General features: G+C 40.1%; 1 protein-coding gene across 5 annotated transcripts in view; it reads right to left on the minus strand.

Annotated features, from left to right (window-relative positions):
• The window catches only part of FARS2 (phenylalanyl-tRNA synthetase 2, mitochondrial), a 232,609-nt gene that overhangs the window by 67,396 nt on the left and 137,494 nt on the right, over positions 1 to 27,719 (minus strand). For all 5 annotated transcript variants that reach the window (XM_071736505.1, XM_071736504.1, XM_071736506.1 and 2 more), the window contains one exon: positions 4,981 to 5,132. In XM_071736505.1, coding sequence (XP_071592606.1) covers positions 4,981 to 5,132 — 152 coding nt within the window. The remainder of the gene's footprint in view (positions 1 to 4,980; positions 5,133 to 27,719) is intronic.

Genomic DNA, 27,719 nt, shown 5'->3' on the forward strand with positions numbered 1-27,719 from the left:
GGAGTTGACATTTGTCTTCTGTGTGGCTCACGTACTTAAGTTTTCCTCTCTTCTCATTACCCGTGAAGGGTGATTGCACTTCCTATGGAATACCACTGGTGATACATCACACTTCAGGGCTGTGTTTCCTCACCTCTCTTAGGGGAGCCTGTGGTTACTTCATCTTTTTCCTTTCTTGAATACCAATCCTCCCACAAGGCTGCGTGTTAGCCATCAGTCTCCCACCAAAGAAGAATAATGGGACTCCTACTGAAGCTCATTAATAGTAAATTATTTTCAGTTAGTGAAGACTATTTTCCCGGTGAAGCCTCTGAAGAGACAGGGACGGCACAGCAGAACACTGTCTGCCCCACAATTGATCTGAATACAGTGGTTTGAAGGAAACCTCAGATTTCAGGAGTGAGACATTAAGAACAGCTATTTGCACGGTGCCTGTCTGAACACCAAAGAAAGAAGGTAGAGTCTGTTTTTCCTGATCAGTCGATTATTCTTCCCCCCCTCCACCAGATGGTCTTCAAGAAAACACTGGCATCAGAGGCCTGAACTGGCAGTCAAAAGCTGTGTAAAAAGCTGTAAGTTACACAGCTCACACTTTACTGTATAAAGCAAGGATTTTTATTTTTTTTTTCCTTTCTCCTTTTAAAAGGAAAAGACGTATTTACTACTATTTTTCAAGTCCATCCTTCTGGCAGATGAAGCAAGAAATGCCTAGCATAAGGAGATGTTCAACATTTCAAGGGCATGCCATCCCTAACAGGACAGACTTCTCTGTCCTTCCTCTCATAATTCCTTATGACACTCTTACATTTGGGCAAGGAACTGCTATTTGGGAAACTTTCAAAGCAACCAGAGGGAATAAGGTATCTGAACCCACGCTGGAATTTCAGAGCTCTAGGCCAAGCATTTGAAAAGCCTTGAAAGAGGTGCTTAACAAGCTCGCAGATTCCAAGTCTACACGTGTATATGTAATAAATATAGAACTGAAAAGCTTTAGTTCTATATAGAACAATGTTTTCTGGGTTGTGCTACAAAAGTGCATTGCAAAAATATTAGATTATTAGACTTACACATTTATTAGATTATTAGATTATTAGATTTACACATAGATTATTAGGTTTAAGCATTATTAGACTATTAGACTTCCATTATTAGAATATTAGACTTCTACACATTTGACTAAATGAGAGAAAAAAAGTCCAGAGCTGAAGAACACAGTTCATTAATAGGAAACCAATCCTCTGCTAGCTACTGTCAAAAGCAGCTTGGGGATTGTTTTTTTCTGAAGAGAAACTGCTGCTGGGACTTTGCCAGATCAGCAGTTAAGGGTAATCTCAAGGAATCCCTCAGCAAATTGTAAAGTGCTCGGGCTGAAGAACAACAAGGTGTTCAGGGAATGAACTGATCGTTTTAAATTGTGTAGTACTAGCAGCAAGCAGTGCTTCAGAATTATTCTGCTTAATTCACCTGTTCCAGAAGCAAGACAAAACCAAGCCAGATACAATAAATAATCCAAACCTAAAAGTATTTGATTTGATCTCCAGCTAGATAAGGAAAAAGGCAACAAATATGGCAATACAAAGGAAAATTATCATTTATTGTTATTAACTTTTTTCTATTTACTAACAAGGAGTTAGGGGTGACTACACAGCAGTCACCAGGATCTGATTCTTTGCTGTCAGATCTGTTTCTTTTAATAACTGTGAAAAAAGAGACACAGGTCATCTGAGTATTCTTAAAGTCTCTAAAGATATTGCCACAGTGCACCTACCTTCTTCTTTCACAGCAGCAAATACATTTCCTCTCCCTTCACTTAACAGATTGTTACAAATGTGCAGATCTCACTCCAGAAGTGTGCAAGTAATTCACTCAGAAGCAAGAATAAATCCTTTCTTACCTATTCCCCACTTACATTTTTAACAGCATAGCCGTCAAAATGCAGCAAATCAATTTTTCACTCCTTACTGTCTCCACACTGCCTTTCCATGGTATTTTTAGTTGTTCTGATTAAAAATTTACCTCTTAAGTACTACTGAGGACACAGTGCATTTCTTGATAACAGTTTTGTATACTTTTGTCAGCCTAACTCTGTGTGTTCCTTACAAAGCAAGATGTGGAGACACATCCTTCCTTCCCCTCTTCTTCTAACAAAGAAGCAATGTTAGGGTCAAACTTTAAAAAAAAACAAAACCAAAAACAAAGCAGAAAAAAAAAACCAAGCCCCAGACCAGTAGGAAATCAACTTCTCTGCAAAACTTGGCAAGGTACCTGAGAGAAAAGACTCTGCAGCTAAAAAAACCCCAAACCCACAGATTTGCAGGGCTCACCCAAAGCAAAGATAAGCAACCCTGGCATTTCTGGATTCTCTTTGTGGTGCTGTGTTGGAGGGGACAGGTAATCACCCCTGACTCTTCTCTCTCACCGTCTGTTGGGTTCATCCCATATCCTCTGCATCAAGGACAATTCAGCTTAAAAATATCTTCCACCACTTCTACCACATGCAATTAGCCAGTATTTTCTCTATTACTTTGGACAGGTATGCTTTAAGCATTATCCGTGGAATTTCACGTGTATGCAGTGGCAATACTTACTCAAATATCTCAAAAATGCAAGGCACTGCTCTTACTGCGATTCTCTGCATGGCAGCAATTTTGATTTGCTTATTTGTAGTGAGTAGAGACCTTTTTACCTTTGGACTGTCATTCAGCCAACCTTTCTTTTTCCCTGTGAAACCTATTCTCTTTCTGAAACTAGAGAAGTCTTGACCATTGAGGAGGAGATTACTTTCTGATTTAATTTCTGAAGGTCATTCATACTGATTATACAGCTTAGACAGACTGAGCAGTAGAAATCCTGAACTTAAAGATACGGAAAGTACAAGAGACATTGCAAAAGGTGAGGAAAAAAAAAACAAACCAAAAAACTGACTTGCTTTTTCTCCCTTCAATCCCTATCAATATAGTCCAAACTCTATTCTTTGTTTTTCACTAGAATGTTCCATAGCAAAAAAATATCAACAATAAATCCTCATAAATCTCATCCTGTATTTGCACAGCAGTGCTTAACAGTCCTTAAAGATTTCCATGGATTTTAAAGAAGTAATTCTATCAGGTAGCAGAAACAGTGCCACTACCTTCCAGTAACTGGTCCCATGGCTCACACTGTGTACAACTAAGTCACAGTGAAATGTTTATACAGACCACACATTGAAAAATATGCTCCACAAACCAAATGTATTACAATCTAAATGTTAGCACCTAATGTATCAAGCAAAGTGGTCTTTGCATGAGATGCACTGTGGAAAACTCTGCAAAGATACCTTTCTTCTCTATTCTGCTTGCCTTACAGATAGCTTGCTCCTGTTCTTGCCATAACTGCCAGCTTCACTCAGCTTCCTTGGCATTTCAGCAAAGCCACAACTTTTCCTTCATTTCTGCTGATTTATTCTTTATAGGCCTGAATAACAGTTCTGTTACAGACACATTTTATGTTATTGAAGTTACAATCAGACTGTGTCATCAGGGCTCAAAAGGAGCTTTGGGGGCTGGAGAACCTGTTTGGAATCACTGGGTGATGTACTCTTGCTGAGGATCCCTGTGGTTATCCTGGTTTCCAGAATCACTTTACAGAAAACCTACCTACGTACCTCAGCTCAGTTGCTTAAACTTCTTTGCTTGGGACAGAGCAGATGGATTTCTTTGCCCTGTGAGGTCTACCTGTTGCACTATTGAACAGGAGCTTAGAGGAATGACAAAATTCAAGAGAATTGAATACAGAAATGTCTCCATGTCCTAGCTACTGCTAGTACATAATTTTCTAATAGGGAATGCTTATTTTTCCACCTCAAAGTAACATATGACTGCACGGTGAAATAAATTTCTGCTTGAACCATTTTAAAATTGATCTAGCCCCACTAGGCTGGCATCCATTACAATTAGTTTCAGCTGTAAGGAAAAGAAAATACTTTTTTTTGCAGACTAAACTGAACCAAAAAGTTTCCATTTTCTGGAAAGCCTTCTTCACATATTGCACATTTACTCAATTTATCTCAATGCTGTGTCCTGTTAAGTTTACCAAAGATGCATTTAGGTTGAAACAGTTCTAATCACCCCAGCACAGTAACTTGACATTATCCTGAATTTATGCTTTTCAGCAATGAGACTCCTTCCTTTCCTGGAAGATTATCACCTTACAAAGCAGACAATCAAGATTTACTTTTTTTCACAGACCTCTGTTCCTTGTATAAACAATTATGTGACTTGGGGTTCTTTTGCCCCCTTTCCTTCTCCCTGTAGAGAAATACATTTTCACTGCTAATACACACCCTAACTGCAATGTACTGGAGCATGGTTATCATTCCAAAGCCCAGTGGAACCTTGAAAGGTTTTTTTGAACCACAGAAAAGTCTGTAAGATAACTACACAGTACCATCTACACAGTGTCTCCAAAGGATCTTAATTAAAAGACCTCTTTCTGTGTTCTAAATTAGCTTATTTCTATAGCATTTTCTGTTCTCCAATCCTTATAGTCTTATAACTAAGAAAGTTAGTTTAAGAAGGAAAGTAAGACTGCCAAATGTGCTAATTTCTCATGAAACTAGTATTTCTAAGGGATGAATAAAGCCTGAATTTTAAATTCTAGAGGTGATTAATTACAAACATGAACTTACTAAGCTGCTTTTCAGTAACTAACATTCAAGACAGCAGTAATACAGGCTTCCCTATCCTACACATTTTTCTCCCATCCACCAGACCAGAATATCACTACAAAATCAAGATAATGATTACAAGCATCTAGATCTGCAACATACAGATCTATAGCAAACTAAGAATCTCTTACTGATTTCTGTGCCCAGAGGTTTTTCTGTAAGAAAAATGTGAAGATACTGGAAGGAAGCAAGAACTTCTTCGGATACAGAACTGAAATATGTATATAATATTTACACTGTTACCACAGGAAAAATGTTTGAGAAGTTTTACTTACTTTGGATGGGTAAATTCATCCACTAGGACAACCTTTTCTATCAGGTCTCCACCAATGGTTCGAGCCAAATCATAAAAATCATTCTGGGAGTACGTCTCAGAAGGCAGCCAAAAGGAGATGTCATTGATCAAAGGTGGGTATCTGCTGAGTGGCTAAAAAAATTAAAAAACATACCTTTGTAAGTGGCAGCACTCGGTAGGTACATCTACAACCGTTTTGAACTTGTATAACACACATAGTACATATTTTAGATGCTTTCTGAAATGCTTTTTGAAGTGCAAACTGACCTCATAAACAATTGAGATGCAAGATTCTATACTAGGAAATGTCTTTTAAAGATCTCCTTGTAACCATTTTGATTCATTCAGAAAAAGAGAAAAACAAAATTGTTTTGTTTGCTGAAATCAGCACTTATGAGCCTAAATACACTTTTGGATCAGAGCTGTTTAAAAGGAAGAGAGCATTTTAACATGATTATTCACTGAATATAACTGTACTTTTAAAAAGCATTTTTCTGATTTTTAGATTCAAAAGGTCTTATCACATGGATATATAAAATTTATATTTACTTTATATGACTTATATAGCATGATATGTTTATTATTTGTGCTGTCCAATTTCTAAGGAAGTCTTATCAATAGCTTCCTTCTTATTAAAAGGTTACAATAAAAAAAATACACGTTGGTTTAATTTGTTCACTTTTCAGTGTTTTTTACAGGCATTCAAACATCTGCAACAATACAAGAAGTATTTCTGTTAGCACAGTTACTAATCCCCTAAGTACCACAACAGACTCATAAACATAAAGAGGCATCTTTTCTGCAGACAGAAAGACCTCATCTTGTGGTCAGAACAGCATATAACTTGTTATTTGTAAAAACAGGAAGAGAAAGAAAACAAAACAATTATTAGTTTTTCAATTTTGATGGAACTTTTCTGGAGTCAACTAGTTTCAGATCTTGCCTTTGCTGAGATATTTCTGCCTTTGAAGAAAATGATAATGCTCTTCTTTCATACCCTCTAGGTCATGCAATATCTTACTCCTACCTTCTATTAATGCACTGCAGTTGAAATAAGGATGTTTACACAAGATTGTTGGGGTCTGTGGAGAAAACATCCTTTCTAATTTTGCTCAGATGTATATGACAGCTGATGTGTACACCTTGGTATACACAGTATATTATCACACCCAAAAATTATTCTGTGCCTGGGAATGTTTTATGATGAAACAGTGAAATCCTAAGTGAATACCTGCTAAAGCAATAAACCTGTAAAAAAGGCAACTTTATGGCACGATGATTTACACAAATCCTTTTCTGTACAATGTAAACTGGTCAATAAATATCTGATAAGGAATACAGTGCAAGTTTTAAATTAATAACACCCCCCCCCCAAGTGAATAAAATTGTGGATCACAAATGATTATCCAACTTGTTCAAGGAATAAACTTGTCAAATGAATTCATATCCTGTACACCAAAAAAGCCTTTCTGAGTAAAGCAAGCCATCACACAGCAGCTTTTGATGAAATGCTAATGAGTGAAATGTAAACATCTCAGCTTTTGTATACAAAAGTCACAGCTGCAAATGTTGGAGGTGCTCCTCAGTCAGCAACCTGATACATGTGCTCGTGTGAATGAAGTTGTAATTCTCCAGTAGACCTCCATATTTTCACCTCACCTCTGTCTACCACTATATTTACCACTGCTGTATTTCAGCAACCCACTGAATACACTTCAAAGCTTGTGGGGACTAATCCACAGCTCACTGAACTCCCAGCTTCAGGATATTTAATTATTCTACTAGATGACATATCTCACAAGCCTAAACATGAACATTCCATTTGGGAAGGGACCTTCTTTAATACCCACAGTTACAAGGACACTGAAGAAAAATAATTACACATTCAAGTAGCTGAGTAATATCCTAACTCCCAAAAGCAGCAGAGCACTCACAATTCATAGTACTTGCTACTGAGGTCAAAAGCATAAGGATTATGTCAGGCACATGAAAACAGCACTTTCTTTCCCACTTAAAATGAGATGGACACAAGGACCAATGTGGTCACACCTTGCAAATGTAGCCAGAACAGTTTGATTCACATTGTCAGTATCACTATATTCCATGCAAGCATAGTCAAAGCTGTAATGAACTGTAGGGTCTGTCCCTCTTGGATTATTAGATCTGTAGGAAAACTGCTGCTCTGATGTAATTCATGGTGTTACTAGCTCAGATACAGAAATGTTTTAATTTTATGCGTGCATGTGTGCGTGTGCTTCTGTGTTACATAGACTGGAAGGACAAACTCTTAAAACAGTAAGCTTAGCTTTTTTATTATGAGTTTCAAACCTTTTCTCAGAGCCCTATAATGCAGAAAAATCTTTTATAGTAAAAGGCAAGGCAATAATCCCCTATTATACTGTCCCTTCACCACCTGGCTGCAGTCAATATCATTGCAGTAAGTATTATATCAACACTAAAGTTAGCATAAGGATAAAATTCCTTGTTCTCAAACATATTGATCTGTTTGTTGTAGAGCTACATAATTGTTTATTAGCTACACCTAAAACGTGAAGAGGGTAGGAAAAGAGTCTCCAGATGGCAGGTCAAAATGAAGTTAGCAAATTGGTGTTCTGGAACCCCAGCAAATACATATGGTAGGCCAAGAGATCCCATTTCCCTTCCTAAACTCTACTGCCCTTTACAAAAAGAGCAGTCTAAAGCCCATTAGACTTTGATCCCTTTCGAGGTTCAAGGCAAACAGCAGCCCTGAAGGCTTTTTCCTTACGAATTTACAGACATTTTAGAAGCCCCTCTTGAGAGCAATTTCCTCTTCCCAACACATTTTCTGCGTTGCTGTCACCTCCAGCCACACTTCAGCCACCTCCTCCTCAAGGCTCTGCTGTGCTCCAGCACAGTGCTTGGAGAAGCTCACAGGACACCCCCTGGCTCCACTGCCTCCATGTTGACCTCAGTTCCCACCACGCTGCCCACCCAGGAAGCCCCACTGCAACTTCTTCTACTGCCTGACCACTCCCCTGAGGTATCTGGGGAACTGAAAAGAGATTTAGTAAAAGGTAGAACGGATCCCACCTGCAGAATGCTGCTGCCAGGCTTGTCAGGCAGCACTGCTGATGCACAGACAGCTCTGCACCACTTCTTTGGTCCCATTGGTTTTATCACCCCAGCACTATTTTAAATGTTCTGCTTACTTTCCATTTCAAACACTGCAGTGCACTGTTTCTGACATTTTTCAACAGACTCAGAAAACAATAGTGCTTTCCTAGGCTTACACGTTTGCTATTCATCAGTCACGTTTCCTTCTCCATTTAATAAAAAAAACCCAAACAAGTATTTACTAAAACTGCAAGTTTTTCCCTGTCAAGATGCTAATTTTAGTATAGAAAGGAGAAGCTGGAGACACCAGTGCTGTACCCTGCTCTGCCAGCCTACCAAGCCCAGGCCTAGATGCGCCTGAGGAGCACATCACTGAAAACTCAGGGCTGTGACTCTTCTGTGTGGGTTTGTGACAGCAAAGAGCTCTGCTGGTTTGTGGCATTCCTCAACCCCAGCCCCCTGCTCTAGCTTTCTGTCAGGGTTTACTGTCCCTGCAGCAGATGACAAAAAACCCACGTGCCTGCTTCTCTACCACTACAGTTCAGAGACTGCCATAGGTGCTAATAAAGGCTGGATGAAGGACTGCAGCAGGTTGAGGCAGTGATGGACAGCAAGAGGGTGAAACAGAATTCATCTGCATAAAATAGGAAAAACTTGGACTCTGTACATTACGCCACACCAGGGCACTACTCTGGACACCCTGGACACAGGAATCAAATGGTCACCTTAACAGTGGTCTCTGTTCGTCTCCAGGTGACAAGGGATCATCAGGTAGCCTGCACGCAGATACCCCACAGCTCACAGGAGAACACAACACTGGCAGAAGCCCCATCCTCTGGGGAAAAGCCAGCTGGAGGTAATGCACAGCCAGTGCTGGCAAACAGGCTAGCACAGGGCCACAGAGCACCTGTAGCCCAAAGACACAAACAAATTATGAACCTCAGGACTTTCCCTCCCTGCTGCAGACCGGGTAACACAACAAATGAGCAACACACACAGTGGAGGAAAAAGCTGTACGTGTATTTTGACAGCTGTGACACAAATGCAAAGTTACCAACGATATGTATCAAAGGCTGGGTTAGCAACTCCACAGAAGCCAAACTATTAAAAGGTAGCCATGCTGGACTGCTATCACCAGCCTAAGTCAGAAAAACATGAGGCTCGGCAGCATCATAACAGTCCTGTCTTACCCCATGTTTTGGAGAAATATGTACACAAACTATGCAGTTTTAATGCAATGTCATATTCTCACGGAAATTAAAGCTATAGTCCTGTAATAGCTAAGCCTTTCTTAATATATTCCATGGTGAAACTACATTAGTTCAGTGTTGTCATATGAAATTTAAACACTTAACAGGCACAAAATTCAAATCTACAGATTTATAACTGTAACTTAACCCTCTTGCACGTAATGAAATTTCCTTTATTAGTATGTGTGCTACTAAGTTTACACTTTCGCATTTATGACCAGAGTAGACAAATTGTGGTTGCTACAGGAAACATAATTTTGAATTTCTTCTCTGTTGTGGCTTAAAATTCACAATCACGATGTGCCATTATAAGTTTTCTACATTTCCCTTCACCAAATCAATTTTTTTCTTAGTTATATCTAGAAAATTCTCTATATTCATACACATGTATATATACACAGACATATCTATTTATGTGTAACCACACAAATAAACACATATATCCAAAGAAGGAAGTGGAGAAATTTCAACAGAAAACTTCTATAAAGTCTGATAAGCAGTTATGCAGAAATGTTCTGGGATTAAGCTCTTAAAATCAAAGCAAGTGGACCAGCATGGGACTGATGAACTTCTCTGCCCTCCTGTAGGGAATGGCAGAAGGGCATTAGCTTCCAGTGGTCCTGCAAACCTTTTAAGGAGTGCACACACAAGTATAATCAGCAGCCTGCTTCCCACAAAAGTTCTTTTCACCTCTGTAAGCTGACACAGAGATCCAGGGAATGCCATGTGTCCAAGGGAACATCATGTACTTCCTGGATTTCAGGCACTTTGCCTGAAGAGGGATTATTTTGTGTGGAAGAGGTTTTCTTCACGCATGGGTGAGAATGCCCTGTCTGTGAATTTAATATCATGTGAGTGCCTTTAAGTGTCCCAAACGATTTCAAACCATTAATTCACTCAACGTAGAACGGGAAACACCCATCACTCTTTTTCACAGAAGCAAACAGAAAAGAGGCAAGCGCAGAAGACATCGGGTTACAAATTACCTAAATGGTGAATTTGCTCCACACTTTGCATACCATAACTAAGGACTTATTGCGTGGAACCAAAAAGGACTACACATATTCCTGGTGGACAGATTCTCTAGTCACTATTAAATGGAGCAATCCAACTGTATTTTTGATTCAGCATCTCTCCTGTGACCTTACGTAGGATCAGTAAAAGTGGACATAGATCAGACTGTTTTCATACTCATCCTGCTGTTCTCCAAGCACTTGATGTTTGCCATGATGGGAGACAGCATACTACAGCTAAATGGTAAGGTATAGGATAATAGGTGTTCTCCCTTTAAGAAAATTGCTTCTTTTATGGCATTCTAGTAATGAAAATATTACCAAATCGTATCTCCTTCTTTTTTTAGCTCACTGACTTCTCATCTTAAAGGAACATGAAGGTCAGCATGAAGATGTTGAGCTACTGAGAAGAACTGGGTGTACAACACCTTAGAAACAACTCCTCCTAGGCATGGCAGTAGTACTATGCAATCAAGTCTCTCACGGGTTCTGGGATTGTCCAGAAAGGGAAAGGATTGCCCAAACATTTCCACAGCCACTCCCATTTTCCTCACTTTTTACTTCCAAAATAGCCTGGTTTCTTTCCATTCTCAAAGGTTTTAATTTGTCGTAGTTGATAGAAATGCTTTATTTCTAAGCTGTGTTTAAGAGCCCTGGTTCCAGTCCCTCTCTTCAGACAGGAAACCAAATGAAAGCTACCACCAGTCACAAGGAGCATTTGTCTGCAGACACTGCAGCTGACTGGACTTGCCAACACAAACCTGCAGGTCTAATCAATCAAATAGTAACTCAGTTTCCACTCCATCTAGTGCAGTTCACAGCCCTTCATGGGGGTGAAAAAGGAAGAGGGATGTCAGACTCTCCTCTAGAGATCAATACCTTGAGGAAAACCGTATGTTTGGCAGGGAGACTGGTTTGTTTATCTGTAGAAAACTGCATGATTAAAACAGCATTGGGTTTCAAGTCATTGATGTTTCTCATCTTGGCAAAACACTCTCTTTACCTTTACCTCCCTCATCCCTGGGGAAAAACAATAATGGAATTAAGGGAGTTCAGGAAGTACCTTGCAGAAAACACAAAAAAGGAAACAACGCTGTCAAGAAGCAGAGTAAATTGAAACTGGTGGTGTCCAGTGGAGCAGGGTTGAGTTGGAGGCTTGTTGGACCCTAGCTGTGTCCCCAAGGGTCAATACTTGGCCTGGTTTTGTTCAACATGTTCATCAATGACCCAGATGAGCAGACAAAGTGTATCCTCACCAAGTTTGCTGATGATACAAAACTGGGAGGTGTAACTGACATTCCAGAGGGCTGTGCTGTGATCTGGAATACAGTGTGATCTGGACAGGCTGGAGAGCTGGGAAGAACCTAATAAGGTTCAACAAAAGCAAGTGTAGGGTTCTGTACCTGGGGTCAAGATTAGGGGTGAACCTTCTAGAAAGCAGTTCTGAGGAGAAGGATCTGGGAGGTAGTACTATCTAGTAGATAGTAAATTATCCATAAGCCATCAGTGTGCCATTATTGCCAAGAAAGCCAACGGAATCCTGGGCTACATAAAGAAGAGTGTGGCCAGTAGGTTTAGGAGGGCCATGCTCCCCCTCTACTCTGCCCTGGTGAGGCTTCAGCTGGAATACTGCATCCAACTCTGGGCTCCCCAGTTCAGGAGAGATAGGGAACTACTAGAGAAAGTCCAGAGGACAACGATGATGACAGGGGGAATAGAGCATCCCTCTTATGAGGAAAGGCTGAGACAGCTGGAACCCTTGAGCCTGGAGAAGAGAAGGCTGAGGGGAGACCTTATTAATGTCTACAAGTATCTGCAGGCTGATGGAGCAAGTCTCTCCTCAGCAGTTCCCAGTGTCAGGAGGAGGAGCAATAGGCACAATAGGAACATAGGAAGTTCCATTTAAATATAAGCAAAAACTTCTTTACTATGAGGGTGCAAAGCACTGGAACAAGGTGCCCAGGGAGGCTGTGGAGTCCCCTTCCCTGGAGATATTCAAAACCTGCCTGGATGCAATCCTGTGTAATGTGCTCTCGGTGATCCTGCTTTAGTGGGAGAGTTAAATTAGATGCCCTAGAGATCCCTTCCAACTCTGAAAATTCTGCAAAACTGCAAAATGCACTCCAGATCCAAGTTCAGTAGGGAGGTGCCACAGGGCATAGACTCTTTTTAGGTAAGTCTCAGGCTTCAGGAATAAGAAGCTGTCTGGCCAAAACTGTGGACAAAATCCAGCAAGATTCCCTTCTGCTGTGCAGTGCACACCACCATACAAGCTCTGTCCCCTTTCCACCTAAGCTAAGCTCCCTGCATTCTTGTTGAAGATAAAGAGTTTCTTTCTTGGGCTGTGTTACAGGTTTCCTGAAGGTGCAAAACAAGAAAAAGTTTAATTGCTTACATTCTGCATTAGTGGTCACCAGGTAGCTCTTCATAAACTAGTTGTTAAGGTGGTGGTGACATCAGAAAGGGACACTGTGTTCTTATGCACATTATTTTAAATTACAAGTATTTTATTCTGAAGTCAAGCTTGACTGAATTTGTCATGGACGACGGTCCAAGTTTAAAGCCACGGTTCTCAGAGCAAAAAAATGTATTTTAAATTGATCTGTCATCAAAAACAGGATCAACATATGGCTTTTGAGATGTTTTCTGGACACAAAAGGATCGTTTCTATAGCCACTGAAAATATTATTTTTATGAAAAGTAAGGAATTTTGAAAGTAGAGGAAAGACATAAAAAATAAGAGTATTGACTTAATCCTATTAAAAATAGGATTGTTGCAATGTACATAGTGGAGAGAGATTTTCAGACACCCATACACTTCGGCATTTGCATATGCCTTGCCACTTGTGATCTGATTATAAAAAACACCAAAAGATAAATACAAACGGTTCCTAAATACTGGTAATGGACTCTCTGTTCTGTGCTTGACTAGTCAAAAATAATTTCTCATCTCTATAGAACAGACAGGACTCACAAGGAGAACCACTAAAGCAGACAGCACTCTACTATTCACTCCCACATCTCAGTTTCTTACAGTCCCCTTTTGATAGCACCATGATTAAGAAGAGATTAGCCTGACATGTTCCTATGGCAGTTCTAGGTCTACTGTGAAAAAATATGCATTCTCCTAATGTTTCTTCCCCGACCTCTCAGTTGATGGCCTGCTGAGCACTAGCTCAGTTTCATGGCACTTATTTCCTCTTGTTTCAAATACATATACATCACAGCAAGACAACCAAAAGCCAAGAAATGGGTTTCTTTGGTCTAATTTTTTCATTTGAGCAGTTGCCACCAGAGAACTGTTGTTACACAAAAGGGTACACGTGGAACAATCCATTTATTATGGTCTCTCATCATCTATAGAAAAAAGAGCAAGCTTATGCTCTGTGGAAGGAGTCCAGAGGATTTGGGACCACTAAAACGATAAAGTGGATTCTCATATCAAACCTAAAGATCAACACTTAGGAATGCCTTTTGCACAGGCTGCCTACATGTTGTTTGTCCTTCCTACCCAAGTCCCCACCCCAGAGCCAGAATTGCTCCATCAGGAGCAATTTTTACCCCTTACTAGCAGGAGTAAAAAGGGCAACAAGACACAGACTTCAGAGAATGAACTGTCAACAAAGACTGTATGTCACAGTCCTGCACTTCTCTAAAAAACACCTACCATGCCTGCAAGGAACAGGATAGCAGAAGCCAAATTTCTCAGTAGTTATTCAGAATTTTTTCTTCAGTGGTGCTGACCACCTGCAGTTCCTGTAGAAGGCTCTGGTTTCTGCAGGCATTCAGTGTTTGCTATGCTCACAAGTCAGGTTTCCTCATTCCTACTGGTTTGGTTTGAATGTTTGTTTCTCATTATGCTTAATAGTAATGCTGAGATAAATAGCTCGATAGGGTAAAATACTGCACACATCAACAATTCATATAAAAGATTTATGTCTAAATAAAGAATGCAAGTATTTGAAGAGACTGCAGCAATATGAAGATGCATTTCCTCTGAACACATAGTGTAACAATGGAAACAAATTGCACCCAACCTTTTATTTCAGCTTAGAAAAGAAAAACAAACTCGTATAATGCACTGTTGAATATATTTCCTTTTCTGCTTATTAAATCCCACATTCCAGAGAGTTACTGTATAAACAGCAGAATCTCCAGAACACCTGAATATGACTTGCACTAAAATAACACGGCATCACAACTCTCACAGGCACATGCAACACCTGAAAAAGTCATTCTTGCCACCTAACGAGCTGTATTTTGTTTTTCTCTCTCTGCCCTAAAAAGTGCAGATTTCCAACACAACAGCAATGATGTTTCATATTTATTGGCCAGGTAGAGCTTCACATAATGCCCTGGACATTGTTATGCTACAAAGGAATGTCCTCATCTTTTGACACTTCTCAGACTTATGAGCAAATCTGCATCATCTGGGAAATGTTGCAGTAGAAACTGTCATAAAAACCCCTGCTCCCTTAGAAATTGAAAGATCCCAACTACCACATATAACAATTTACCTGAGCAGATCACTGGTGGTTTTGAAATACCCATCATGATTTCCAGTGCCCCTAAAACATCTGGCTTTCCTTCTTCAACTGGGGAAACTGCCTGAGTTTCAATGACTCTTGACTTTAATTTCCAGAGTAGTCAACTTCATCTTTCCCCCTTAAGTACTGAATTCATACAAATCACAACCTCCAAAGTGCAAAAACAATAATAAAACAGCATGGTAGTGCAACAATTTAAAAATAGCATCTAACTTTAAAGAACAGTAGGTAAACTAGAGAGAAACAGAAATTAAAGGTTCTGCTTCCTTGTCCAATACTCAGAAGAAGGGGCCTTTCGGGCAGACCCTGAGCAGCCCTAAAGCTATACCCTTGTTAAAGAGTAACAACACTTAGAAAAAGAAAACTTCAGAGAAGCCACAAGCCAAGAACAGACCAAGCACAAAAAAGCACAAAAAGTACACTAAGCATTTAAGTATACAATGACAAAATTAAAAAAACATTAAACCTCTACAAGCAGGATCCTTGTGCATCAGGTATTTCTTTAATGTCTTTCCTTATTTTACAAATATCAGAAAATGGGTTCACTATTGCTGATTTAGGAGACCAAGTTACAAGTGGGAATAATTATGCAAACTGGATTTAAGACATGTGCAGGAGCAGAAGGTTGCAAGCAATCCTCAAAAGAGGTGCTTTCTTCCCATTATTATTTTTTTAAAAAATGCAAAAATAATCCTTGGCAGCATATGCATCCCAAAGCATTGCTTGTCATATTTTGGTTGAGGCTGTCACTACTATGGTCCATGTGTCTCTCACACTAGCAAGATGAAGGAAATTTGAGAATGGGTATGATAAGAATAATACGGTTCTTCCCAACACTGCCTTCTGTTGTCTGGCTATTCTCTGTAGCCTAATTCATATTCTGATCAGACAAGTGGCAGCTGAAAATCAGGGGATTTTATTAACACCATGTATTTCAAAAGGTGCTCCTCTTCACGAATTCACACACATGCTCCCAGACTGTTCTCTCCAGCCCTTATTTCCTAGAGATGTTCTACAGCTGAGCTGCAATAGTTAATAATGATGCAGATGATGACTGTAGGGGTTTAGGTATGATTTGAGAGACCACTTTACTGAAACCTCTTTGCAAGATGTGTCTTTTGCATCTAAACATTGGCACAAATGTTAAAACAACTATCAAGTAAACTTGTCTATGACAAAACCCATCTTTTTATCCAAAACTGGTAAATATAATCAGTGTATTTCCTACGATTTTCAATACCTGTCTTCTTCCTCACATAGCACAAATGCTTAGGTAAATTTTAAACAGGAGTTTATTCTTATATCACACGCATAATGTACACTCACAAAGATGTATTTAACCCACCTGCAGGCATGCAGACATTCAGACTGTGGTAATTACCTAGGACTGCAAGTTAAAAACCAGAGTTCCATTTGGTAGAGTACAAAACCGTAGTCCCTGACCTGAAGAACTTCCCACCTGTGACATTCCAAAGACTGGAAGCATGGAGATTCTTGTTGGATCCCAACAGGCCAAAGTAAAGATAGCACATTAAACAGTTATGTTTAATGAACATAACTGGTAGGCATTAAAATGGTAACTATGAAGCCTATGTCTGTAGCAAAAGATAAAGAAAAGGAGAAGGAGGAAGAAGAAGAGGAAGAGGAAGAAGGAAGGAGAAAGGAGGAAGGAGGAAGAGAGAAAGAGAAAAAAAGAGACAAAATTACCAGTCCTGGATCCAGCATTGGGCCAGCATACTGGAGGAGGGTTAGTGTCCATGGAAAAAAAAACCCCACTGAAGCCCACCATCACAGCTCCTTTTATAGGCCTGTTACACTTAATTGTTTCACAACAATCAAAACTTACCAGATTGAGCAACTGGAGCAGACTTCTACCACTTTGCTCCTTGGTTGTTATCTCTACCATTGTCTCCATATATAGGCCCTAGGCCATATGCAGGCTGTTACTTCCATAGCTCCAGACATTCTTTTAGGAATGTTAATAAGTATTTGTTTGAGGGCTTACAATGGTGTTGTCACACCACTCCCTGTGGACCAGTTCCTTAAAATTATAGTTGTAGAAGAGAAAAGAGAGAGGAAAAAATGGAAATAAAGAAGTTATAGTGAAGTCACAACCCAAATTTTGCACCTTTGGATCAAGGAATTGTTTCTTCTTGGCAGAGCCTACAGTCTCTGGCTTTGGGGCCTCCCTTCTTCTCAAGGAACTGCCTCTTAAGTCCTTCAGACTGTTTGAGAAGAATGTGTAACACATCCTCTCCATTACACCACCCTAGGATAGTATTGGTGAAGACATGCTGCCACAAGAGGTACAGGACAACTACAGCTGTAGATAGCATGGAAAAGAGTATTACTGAGTAGGGAAATTGAGTCTCTTGTCAGGTCAGGGAAAAAGACTAAAGTCAAGCTAGCTCCTGTGCCATCCTCCTCGTCAGAATTCTTTTCACCACACTGTAATCAAATAAATATTTGAAAAGTATTTGCAAAAGTGTAAGGGTTACCCTCCTTACTAGCTACATACTTTTGTAGACAGTAAGATTGAAAACCCTGAACATTTGTGGCTTCCTGCCAAAATCACCAGCAGCTGGTTCTCACACTTTCACATAACGAACACGAAATCCTAGAAATCAATAGAAACTGAGTATTATTTCAGATTTTCAGGTTTATTCCTTCACCAAGTGTTAATTTAATGTGGGCTTCAGAATATATCTATCACTGCTGGAAATTGCTCCATGGCTTATTTAAGCACTTTGTATAACCATTATACTTCATCATGTGGGATGCAATAAAGATTGGTTGATTATTTTCAGCAACAGAATTACTCATTTGTGAGCTATTTGTTTTAAAGAGCCTCAACTAGTTGAACTGCAAATGTATGAGGTTGAGAGGTAAGAGCAAAACATAGTAACACATGATTCTTGAAGCCTGTTGCACTTTTCACTTAGTAATCATTTAAATACTATCAGGTTCACTTTGGGTTGCATTGGCTTTTGCCTACAAAAAACCCCAAAAGCTAGCAGCAGCAAAATGATCCTGCTGGCAACAGATGTACATTGATTGCAGCAGCAGTTGTAACTGGAAATTCATTTTTTATTTATATCATGCTGGGTTGAGCTCAAAATTCAGTCAAGGCTACAGTTGCTCCTATTTGAGAAAACACAAACTAGAAGGAAGTCCCTGGTGGTCTGTTCCCAGTTGCTGGGAATCTCTTTCACTTGATGACACAGCTGCTGGATATACCACACTATCTACATGTTCACCCATCATCCTCTAAATTAAGACCAGGCTCTAAATTCAGCCACGCCTAAGATGGACATTCCTGAGGCACAATTTTCTTTCATTTGCTCGTGCCAGACCCTTTCATGGGATATGCTGTGAATGTTACCACTCTTAACTTGTGAGAAGCTGGATTTCTGTCATGTCCTTACAACTTTCCAGACTACAGAGAAGCAAGGAAAAAAAAATGTGATCTTGATGCCATCATTTGGCTTTTAATAGGAAACATTCCTGTTTTAATGTGGAAGTATTTTTATATTAATTGCATAATTTACATTAAAGGAAGGACAAGGGCACACATCTGTTTGGGAAGACAGGAAGAGCCCAATTTGAAATCCAATTACAGACTCAGCAGCCTTTGGATCTCATGAGGGTTGTACAGTTGTGTTTCACTGGGGATGCCTCCATTGGAAGTGACAAAACACTTTCCTCAACAACAGCTGTATGTCTTCATTTAAGTTACTCTGTCCTTTCTTCTCTAGTCCTTGACTTTTCTTTCAATTGCTTCTGGACCTTATTCTTCTTCCTTCCAGGACTGAAGTTTTAGATGTCTGAGATACATGGAAGGGAACAGTAGAAGACTCCCAGCTGGCAAGAGCTCCTTTTCCCACCCAGACTGCTCACATCCCTCACTGATCCATCACCTTTCCCTTGTGCTACTTATGGATGCAAGCCACAGTGCTGGGTGTACTATCCAGTAGCAAAGCCACCTTACAGGACTTTTTCCCTCTCACATTTCCCCAGTCACTTTGGTTTAATCTTGCCTCTAAAAAGAAAAGCTCTCTCCTCAGTTGTGCTGAGGCTGTGGGGCAACAATGAGAAAGGGACCAGGGAACTGATATGGCTTTAAGGAACCACATAGGAAAAAGGCCTCACAGTGAAACCGCGTAAGTAGCTGCTATGGTAAAACTGGAACAGGAGAGCAGAATAGTCCATGGGAAAAAACAAAAAAAATTATGCTTTTAATTCTGACACTGTGAGAACCAAGGATCTGGGAACACGTGGTACAGAGCAGTCACAAAAAAACACTGAAATCCTTTAAAAAGAGAGGACTTTTAACTGCTGTCGCTGACTGGACCTGCGAGCAAAAGAAAGGACATCTTCCATGTGGACACATTGGTATTTCACATTGCAACCCTCCAAAAATCCCTATGGCACTTTGTAGGTTTGTTAGTAAAGCCCTGAACCTCCTACATAGCTGAGAATTCAAGAAAATATATCATTATATCCAGGTTTTGGAACTACCTGCCAGGTCATAAGAGTTCTGTTGGTGATTTAACTGTGTGCTAACATAGAGAATTGAAAGTAAGATGAAGTATTTTGCTCGTTTTACATACATATACACACATACTCTCCCCACTCCTAACACTCCTAACTCCTAATTCCAACTGGGGCAGTTGTGTACAAAGCAGAAAACTTGTAACGTCCAGAAAGAATACCTCAAACCAGCTATTTTGCTTCAAATCACCATCAGCAAGACTAAATTTACAGCCCTACTCCAGCTTTCTTTCAATGCCTGAAGGGGTAGGACTTTTTGCATGGGTGTGTAGTGAGAGGACAAGGGGCAATCATTTAAAACTTGAAGAGGGGAGATTTAGGCTAGACATTAGGGAAAAATGTTCCCTGTACGGGTGGTGAGACTTTGGAACAGGTTGCCCAGGGAAGTTGTGGATGCTCCCTCCCTGGAAGTGTTCAAGGCCAGGTTGGATGGGGCCTTGATCTAGTGGTAGGTGTCCCCCCCATGTCAGGAGGGCTGGAACTAGATGATCTTCAAGGTCCTTTCCAACCCTAGTCATTCTATGATTCTATGAAATCTGCTATTGGCATGTGGTAACTTAGCAGAAGAGAACATCAGAGTTTTCAAATACTCTTAAGACTGTGAAAACAACCTAGAATTATTTATTTTCAAGAACAATAGGCGAAGGAGACAAAAAAAGATTTTGCTAATGAATATCATAGCCTTCTCTCATATATCTGACTATTACCAAGGTGGCTGCTAGATGGATGATGTGGATTTGCTTAGGCCTTGGTGCTCCAGCAGACAACAGATGGAGATACTACGCAAGATAAATATCACTAAGTAATGTAAGCACAAAGGGCTATTGACATTTTTCCAAGTACAAGTAGAAATGAATTAATCTGTTGCTTTTTGTCCAGGCTCAACGAGAGACTATTAGTAAGACTAGATTTCAGTGCGTGGGAGAAGGGATGGAAACAGGGTATGTGTAAAGACCTGCATCATTGGTATTAGCCCAAAGGACAGCAGCTGGACTGCTGGGGAACCACATCCTCCTTTAGTGGTAATTTTTATCAAGAGTTTCAGTAGTATCATCTCAGTGCAGCCTTAGTCACAAATCTGGTTTCTGGCACAGTTTCACAAATTCAGAATTACAATGTGGAGTGTGCAGTGATGGTTCCTGCACCTAAAAGCTGACATGTTAACCATCTGAGAAATGACAATGAGCAGCTCATCACCACCTCAGACACCTGCCTCCAGCTCTTCTGGAAGGCACTGCAGGATTTGAAAGAGAACAGAAGAGTGAATATTACAGAGAGCTCCTGCCCAGTGTGAGAAGCAATATTCAAGTAAACCCAAAATGCTCATATGAGCATTTAAAGAGTGGGAAGAAATATTGAAATCACTGTCCAGTTTGACACAGGCATCAGTTTCTGTATATGAACTAAGAAATGCCAGGTAAGACCAGGTTATGAAAAGCCTTGACAGTGAAGAAAAGCAACATCTCATGGGTAAGCCACAGAAGGGCTTATCCACCACAAGAAAACATGCAAAGAGAAGAACTCAGCTCTGCTGAGAAGAACCTGGTGGCTCCTACAGACAGTGACTGGGCATGAATGTGACCTGGCAGCAAAGAAGGCCAAGAGCATCCTGGGCTATATCAACAGGAGCAGAGCCAGCAGATCAAAGACTGTGATTATTCTCCTTTACTCATTCAGTGGTCATTAGAGCTCATCTAGAGAAGTGCATCCAGTCTGCCCCTCTCCCAGTACAGGAAAGACAGTGACAAACTGCAGCAGTTTCAGCAGTGGGCCAACCAAGATCATCAGGAGTGTGAAATATCTAACCAGCGAGAAAAGGCTGAGAGAGAACAGGGCTTGCTCAGCCTGGAGAAGAGACAGCTTCAGGGGAACTTTACAGCAATCTGCCAGTACATATAAGGAGGTCATCAACATGATAGACCCAGGCTTTTCACTCCCATGAGTGGTGGGACGATAACACAATGGATGTAAGTGAAAACAAGAGAATTTCAGAACAGATATTAAAAAACCCAAATTTTTTTACTGTGACAGTAAGGCAGTGGAATAGGTTGCCCAAAAACAATGTGCAGTTTCCATCTTGGGAGATTTCAAGATCCAACTGGATAAAGTCCTAAGCAATCTGGCCTGACCTCAGAGCTGACCATACCTTGAGGAGAAGGTGTGCCTAGAGATCTCCCGAGTTTCCTTCTAATCTGCATTAGCCTTATGCCCTAAGACTATGAAGATCAATGAAAGTCAAGGCAAAGATGTGGTAAGAAGATATGACAGGGCACTCCTTTGATCTCTACATTGCTGTTCCTACCACACTTAATAGATGTAACACTCTCCAGCTCCACCCCCTATCTGCACTTCTGTATCTTGTCAGACACAATCTCTCTTTTAAGCAAGGCACAGATAGCCTATAGACTGACAGCCTATTGCTCTCATAAGTAATCTGACTCTGGGTTTTACTTGGGGAAATAAAATGATAAGAGCCAGAGAAAGAAAATCTGAATGTGTTTGCAAAATTACCTTGAAAGCACAACAGGTCCAGTTGTGCTCCAGTGAAACTGCACGTGTATCTGAGCATCTGTTTACTGTATCATATATGGGAAAGCCACTCCATTTCTCATTTGCAGTTCACTGGTATGTAAGCTGCTTATTTTTCAGTCCCCCAAATGAAATTATGATAGGATAGCACTGGATATAACAGTGTTCATCAACCCTCTTCTGTTTTTGAGGTACGCTTGAGTTCTGGAGAGCTGCTATGGGTGTGTCAATCATTACTCTCAGGCAACACATTTCTTGCTTTCAACTCTCCTACCCTGAGACTGATGATAATACTTTAAGGTACAAAATTGGTTTGATGGCTTGTGGTCATAATTTTTGTAGTCACTCATATTTCTTTTTTTTCAAAAGGAGATCAAGACTAGTTGCATACTGCACTAAGTCTGGGAGAACTTTCAGATAGATTTAGAAAAAGACTTCTGCATCAGTCTCAACAATTTCTTGCCTTAAACCTGCTCTTTTTCTGTACCTTTCTCCTCTTCCCACCGTCCCACAACATATCATGTTTAAACTTTGTTTTCCCATTGCCCCCAATGCCCAAAGTATAGCTCTTCTCTCTTCCACCTTCCTCTTATTTTGTCTTATCTCAGTGGCGTGTTTTTCTTGTATCCAGCCTCATAACTGTCCATTGTCTCTCTCCTAATTTCTGACCCCCATTTTTTCCTTTTCTTCCCATGTTTTCAGCCCTTTAGTTGAGAATGAGAATTCAAGTCCTGCTTACCCTCCAGATACTTGCTCGTTCACTTTCTTTACCCCAAGTGTTCATCATTAAAACCAGCTTGTATCCCAGATTTTGCAAATGAAGTTTGGTGGTTTATCAGATTAAACTCTTACTGCTTATAAAGGCCATTTTGAACATTTCCTCTGCTTCAGCTCTGCAAGGCACTGATCACTCTCAGCTGGATCCCGGGAAGTATGGAGATCTCTGACCTGAAACTACTGAGACCTTTAGGTTATGTTTGACTGAGCACAGTCCCATTGATTTAAATGGGACTTCTTGCAAGTTTAAAGCTCAGCGTGTGCTTCAGTACTTTGCCTGACTGGGAGCAGAGGGCTCGGGTTCCTCAAGCTTCAATACCAGCACTGCCTACAAATGGTACGAGACACAGCATCCTGATGAGAGAAGGCTTGATCATCAAGTGATTTCTAATCCAATTGTGCAGCTTAGTGCAGCAGCATCTCTGCACTGAAGAAGGCTTTTTTTCCTCTTTTCCATAGCTATCCAATACTAAAATAAGGAGAGCTGCACAATGTTCTGCAGTGTACAGACAAACCTGAGATATACAGCACTGTAAAGGTTTTATTGACCTTCATTTAAGATGATCTATGTAAGCAGCTCATAAGAAATTCAACCTTCCCAAAGTCATGCCAATAAAATGTTTATGCTATACCATCATCTATTCTCTGTTGTACCTCCACATGCATACACACACATTATATATCTTCAATTACAGTAAAACTAATTAGACAATAAATCACAGTAGAGGCAGTACCTCATTTGTTCAGACATCCAAGTTAAATTTACATACTAATGGTTGCATATTTGCCTTTAATAGGTGCACTATTAGAAAGTAAACATAATAAATGAATAACCATTTAAGCATGGAGTTACCTAATCTTGATGAAAAATATCTGGAAATGTAGCAGCCAGTGAATCTGTTTACTTTTTTATTGGAAAATAAAGCTAATCACAGGCTAAGAAGATACATATAAATTTTATAGAGCATACTCATGATGGATCATACAGCCCCACCCTGTGAAGGGAATATAATAAGATCAAACTGGCTAAAATGGCTGGCTTATAGATTAGATGCCCCCCTTCTTGAGCATGGAATAAAGGTTATAGACTAAGACGTTTTAATTTGCAAAAGCTTCCCCTTGGACCTGCAAGTGCATTTTATTTTCAGCATCTTCTAAAGCTCTAGGGCAAGCTATATGTCTACCAGCAACATGCAGGAAAGATGCACAGGGAAGACTGTTTCAGAAAACAGAAAAGTGCACGGTAAGTTAAGTCATACTGAGTAACTATGTAAGCAAGAGGGCTCAAATACATAGCAAATAGCAGAAAGTGGGCTTCTGGATAAAAACTATGTCATTAAAATAGGGGCTTAATTCCTATGGCACAGTGAGCACAGGCAAGTGGGAGTAAGTGAGGCCCAGCCTTTGCTGTCTTCACAGGAGAAAGATGAGGCCACTTTGATTCCCTTCCCTGTATAATGAATCACTTCTTTGCATGCAACTCCATCTTACTGAAGATACACTTTTTCTCATCCCCACTAACCTTGGCTGTTCACATTTCAAAGCAGTTTCCTAGGTTAGGGACACATACACTATTTTGGCTGCAGCTACAAGGGAGGTGAACAGTGTCAACTCAAGCTGCTTGTCAACTCTCTTCACTCTACTGCCAGACATTACCAATCCCTCAGATCTCCCAGCTGAACTGCTCCAGGAACTTTGTCTGTCCTGGCACCAGTCAAAATGATCCCAGTTAGACAGTCTATTATTCTGATTATTTAAGTTAACAGGTTATTATGATGTAACTGATTCAGGAAAGACTGCACATAACAGCAGAAACGAAGAAGGAGATGATGGAAGAGGGTGGTAAAAAGGAGGAGGTGCTAGACATTGCAGAATTGAGGAAACAAAGGAAAAAGCAGATCTCATAATCCCACACAGGAAGTCTGCAGGTTAGCTAGGAATCTGATACAGATTTCCTCTCTACCAGTGCTTCCCTTAGAACAGTATAAACATGCTCCTTCTTGACCTTAGTCCAGGCTACAAGGCTCATCTGAAATAGAAAGAAATAATTATTTAAAACAACACCAGCAGCAGCCACCAGCAGCATCGGATGAAAGTGACTTTGTGAGGAGAGGATGCATCAGCAGTCAATTGAGGTGAAATACTGCTAAGTTGCTGTGGCAGTGAAATGATGGAGGCTCCAGGAACCATCCTGCCACCAGAGCCCATTTGTCTTAATCAACACCTCTGGGTACACTGCATTTCATCTGAACTATAAGTGCCTTCCTTTCCTAAATGTCATTTAATTTTTGTACTTTTTCTGGAGAGTTGTCAGCCCATGGACACATCTTTTTTTTTTTTTTTTAGTAAGAATACTGGCTCAGCACAAACCAGAAGGTGATTATACGCAGCTATGCTCAGAACCCTGATGAACAGAGATGTAACAGAGGGTGCTAGATCAGATCCAAGCCATTTGTTTTATCACATTACACCTTGCTTAGTCTTTCGTGCCCTGTCCGTCTTCAGCCTTTGCTTTCACAGCCTGAGCAGAAGCCCTGCACAAGTGATTGAAGGCAAGCTAACAGCCTCTGATCCCCTACACTGCTGTGACTTGTGTCAAGTTATAGCCAGAGCCATTTGGTAATCCAAATGAAGGCAATAATCTGATCTGTGGGGAGCAGCACTCTGACACTGCTGTGCTGAGTGGCCACAATCATACAAGTGCTGTCAGCTTTTCCCAGCAGCTTTTTGACCTACTGAAGCCTGCACACGTATATTGAACTGATGACACAGGAAAAAAAGTCTGACACATTCAGGCTGTTAAAAGGCACAAACCATATCCTTTAAGTCCCAAGAAAGTGCTTCCATTAAATCCCATTTTTGAACAACAGTATATTTAGTCTCGCTGTTATTAAAAGTTACTGCTATGAAGTGTAGGCTTCATGTATTTGAAGAACATTTTAATGAACAGAAAGAAAAATACTTACGTTGGTGGACAATATACAGGTTATAAGATAGGATGGGGGGGGGGGAACCAAAGGTTAAGAGGTCTATCTCAGTTAAGCACATAAAGGATGGACATTTACCCAGGGCTTCTGAGGCTCCAGGACTCAATCTGTGTAATGAAAAGCTCTCAAAACATCTGGTCTGCCTTGGTTTAGTTCAGTCAGGCTGAAAGACACTGCATGGCCTTGCACGCAGAAAATCTGTAACTTTTTTAATATCCATTGAGACTCCTTACAACTTCAACAATGGAAGACAGGATAGAAGTTTTCCTTCAAATATGATATGAATAAACCATGTGGTTAATTAATTGTGATTAATTATTACTCTTTAGAAAGTAGACAAGAGCAGGTCTGCTGACTTGGTTTTAAAGAATACATGAAAAAATACAACAGAAAGAAACAAAAAATTGGCTTATTAACACCCATCACCCAAGATCTCATGGTAGCACCAAGAATTATTTCACAGTTTTCTCATTCGAAGAGTGACCTTAAAAAACAATGCCAGTAGGTGCTTGTAATATGTACAGTATTGAGCTTGAAAAAGCTCAATGTAAGATACCAGATGAAATCTGGATACAGACTTAAATAAATAAAGAAAGCTCATCTCTTTAGGGACAGAGTTGAAATATTTAAACTAAGAATTAGGGAGAATTACTCTACCAAAACTGAAGCCGAGACACCAAAGAGGTGCGTGTGTGTGTATGTACATGTTAAAAGGGAAAGGGGAAAAAAAGGGAAAAAAAAAGGAAAGAAGAAAACAGAAAAGGAAAAAAAGAAAACAGGTCATTAAGTAGTATTTGACATCAGAGCAAAAAATCATTTCTGAAACTTTGGTCATACACTTTCTTTAAAGAAGAGAGAGAAAATAATCAAAATAATCCATCTTAGTACCTTTGCTGCCCATTCCATACCCCTCTTTCTCCCAGTCTGTACACTTTTGATGGGATATACTGTATTCTGTATATTTTTGTTGGGATATGACCATAGAATCACAGAATGGCTGCGATTGGAAGGGACTGTGACTTTATCTGAAGCTGAACATGGAAATGATGGGTAACTTAGAGAAACCAGACACCCAGCCCCCTCTTTGGCTTCACCCTCAGACCATACTATTCTGACAATCTGATCCCGTCCCCCAAAATCCAGTCTATTGGTAAAATCAGTTTGAGGTTTGGATCCACAGTTTTAAAGCAGGCCAGGAAACTCCTCTTTGTTCCATAAGAGATCAGATGGAACTCTATAAATCAAGCGGTAATTTGTGCTCCTCAGGAGCAAAACCAATCAGAAAGTTAAGGGCTGAAAAGGAGGCTTGAGCCCTCCTTACTGAAAAGAACAACAGACATTCTGCAGGATATCAGGGAATCTTAAAGGCTGACCCACCTCTAAAACAACAGCAAAAACCTGTTTTCTTTCTGTAAGTGATATTTATAATCTGATTACCCAAATGACAGTGTCACCAAAAAAACCCAAACAACCAAATTAAAACACACACTCAAAAAAAAAAAAAAAAAAGTCAAACACCCCCCCCAAACCTATCTAAACACCATTTTGACTCTATCAGAGAAGATGTGCCAGAATTGCCATGAATTTAAAAAATGGATGCTGCTACTGATTTGATGTGGAGACTACTCAAACATCATCTGAGCATTATCACTGTTGATTCCCCCTTTTATATTTTCAGTTCTTAAAAAACATAAATAAGCTGTTCACAAACAACCAAGGGATATAGCTAAAGACAGCAGAAAAAAGCATTGTGTTGCTTCATCAAGCATCTACACAGCTATGTCAGCTCAGCTCCCCAAAAGACCAATGATCCCAGCTAATGTGAACCTTCCTGAGCTCATGCAGAAGGATATCATGGAAGTAGCATTTCCATTCAACCCGGTTAGGCTTGATTACTTTGCAATCACAAAGTATAAGACAAGGTTGCCAAGTTCAAAAGTCACCTCTGTAGAGAAGTTACAAAAGAAAT

Source organism: Heliangelus exortis, chromosome 2 (assembly GCF_036169615.1).
Source record: "Heliangelus exortis chromosome 2, bHelExo1.hap1, whole genome shotgun sequence".
Lineage (NCBI taxonomy): Eukaryota > Metazoa > Chordata > Aves > Apodiformes > Trochilidae > Heliangelus > Heliangelus exortis.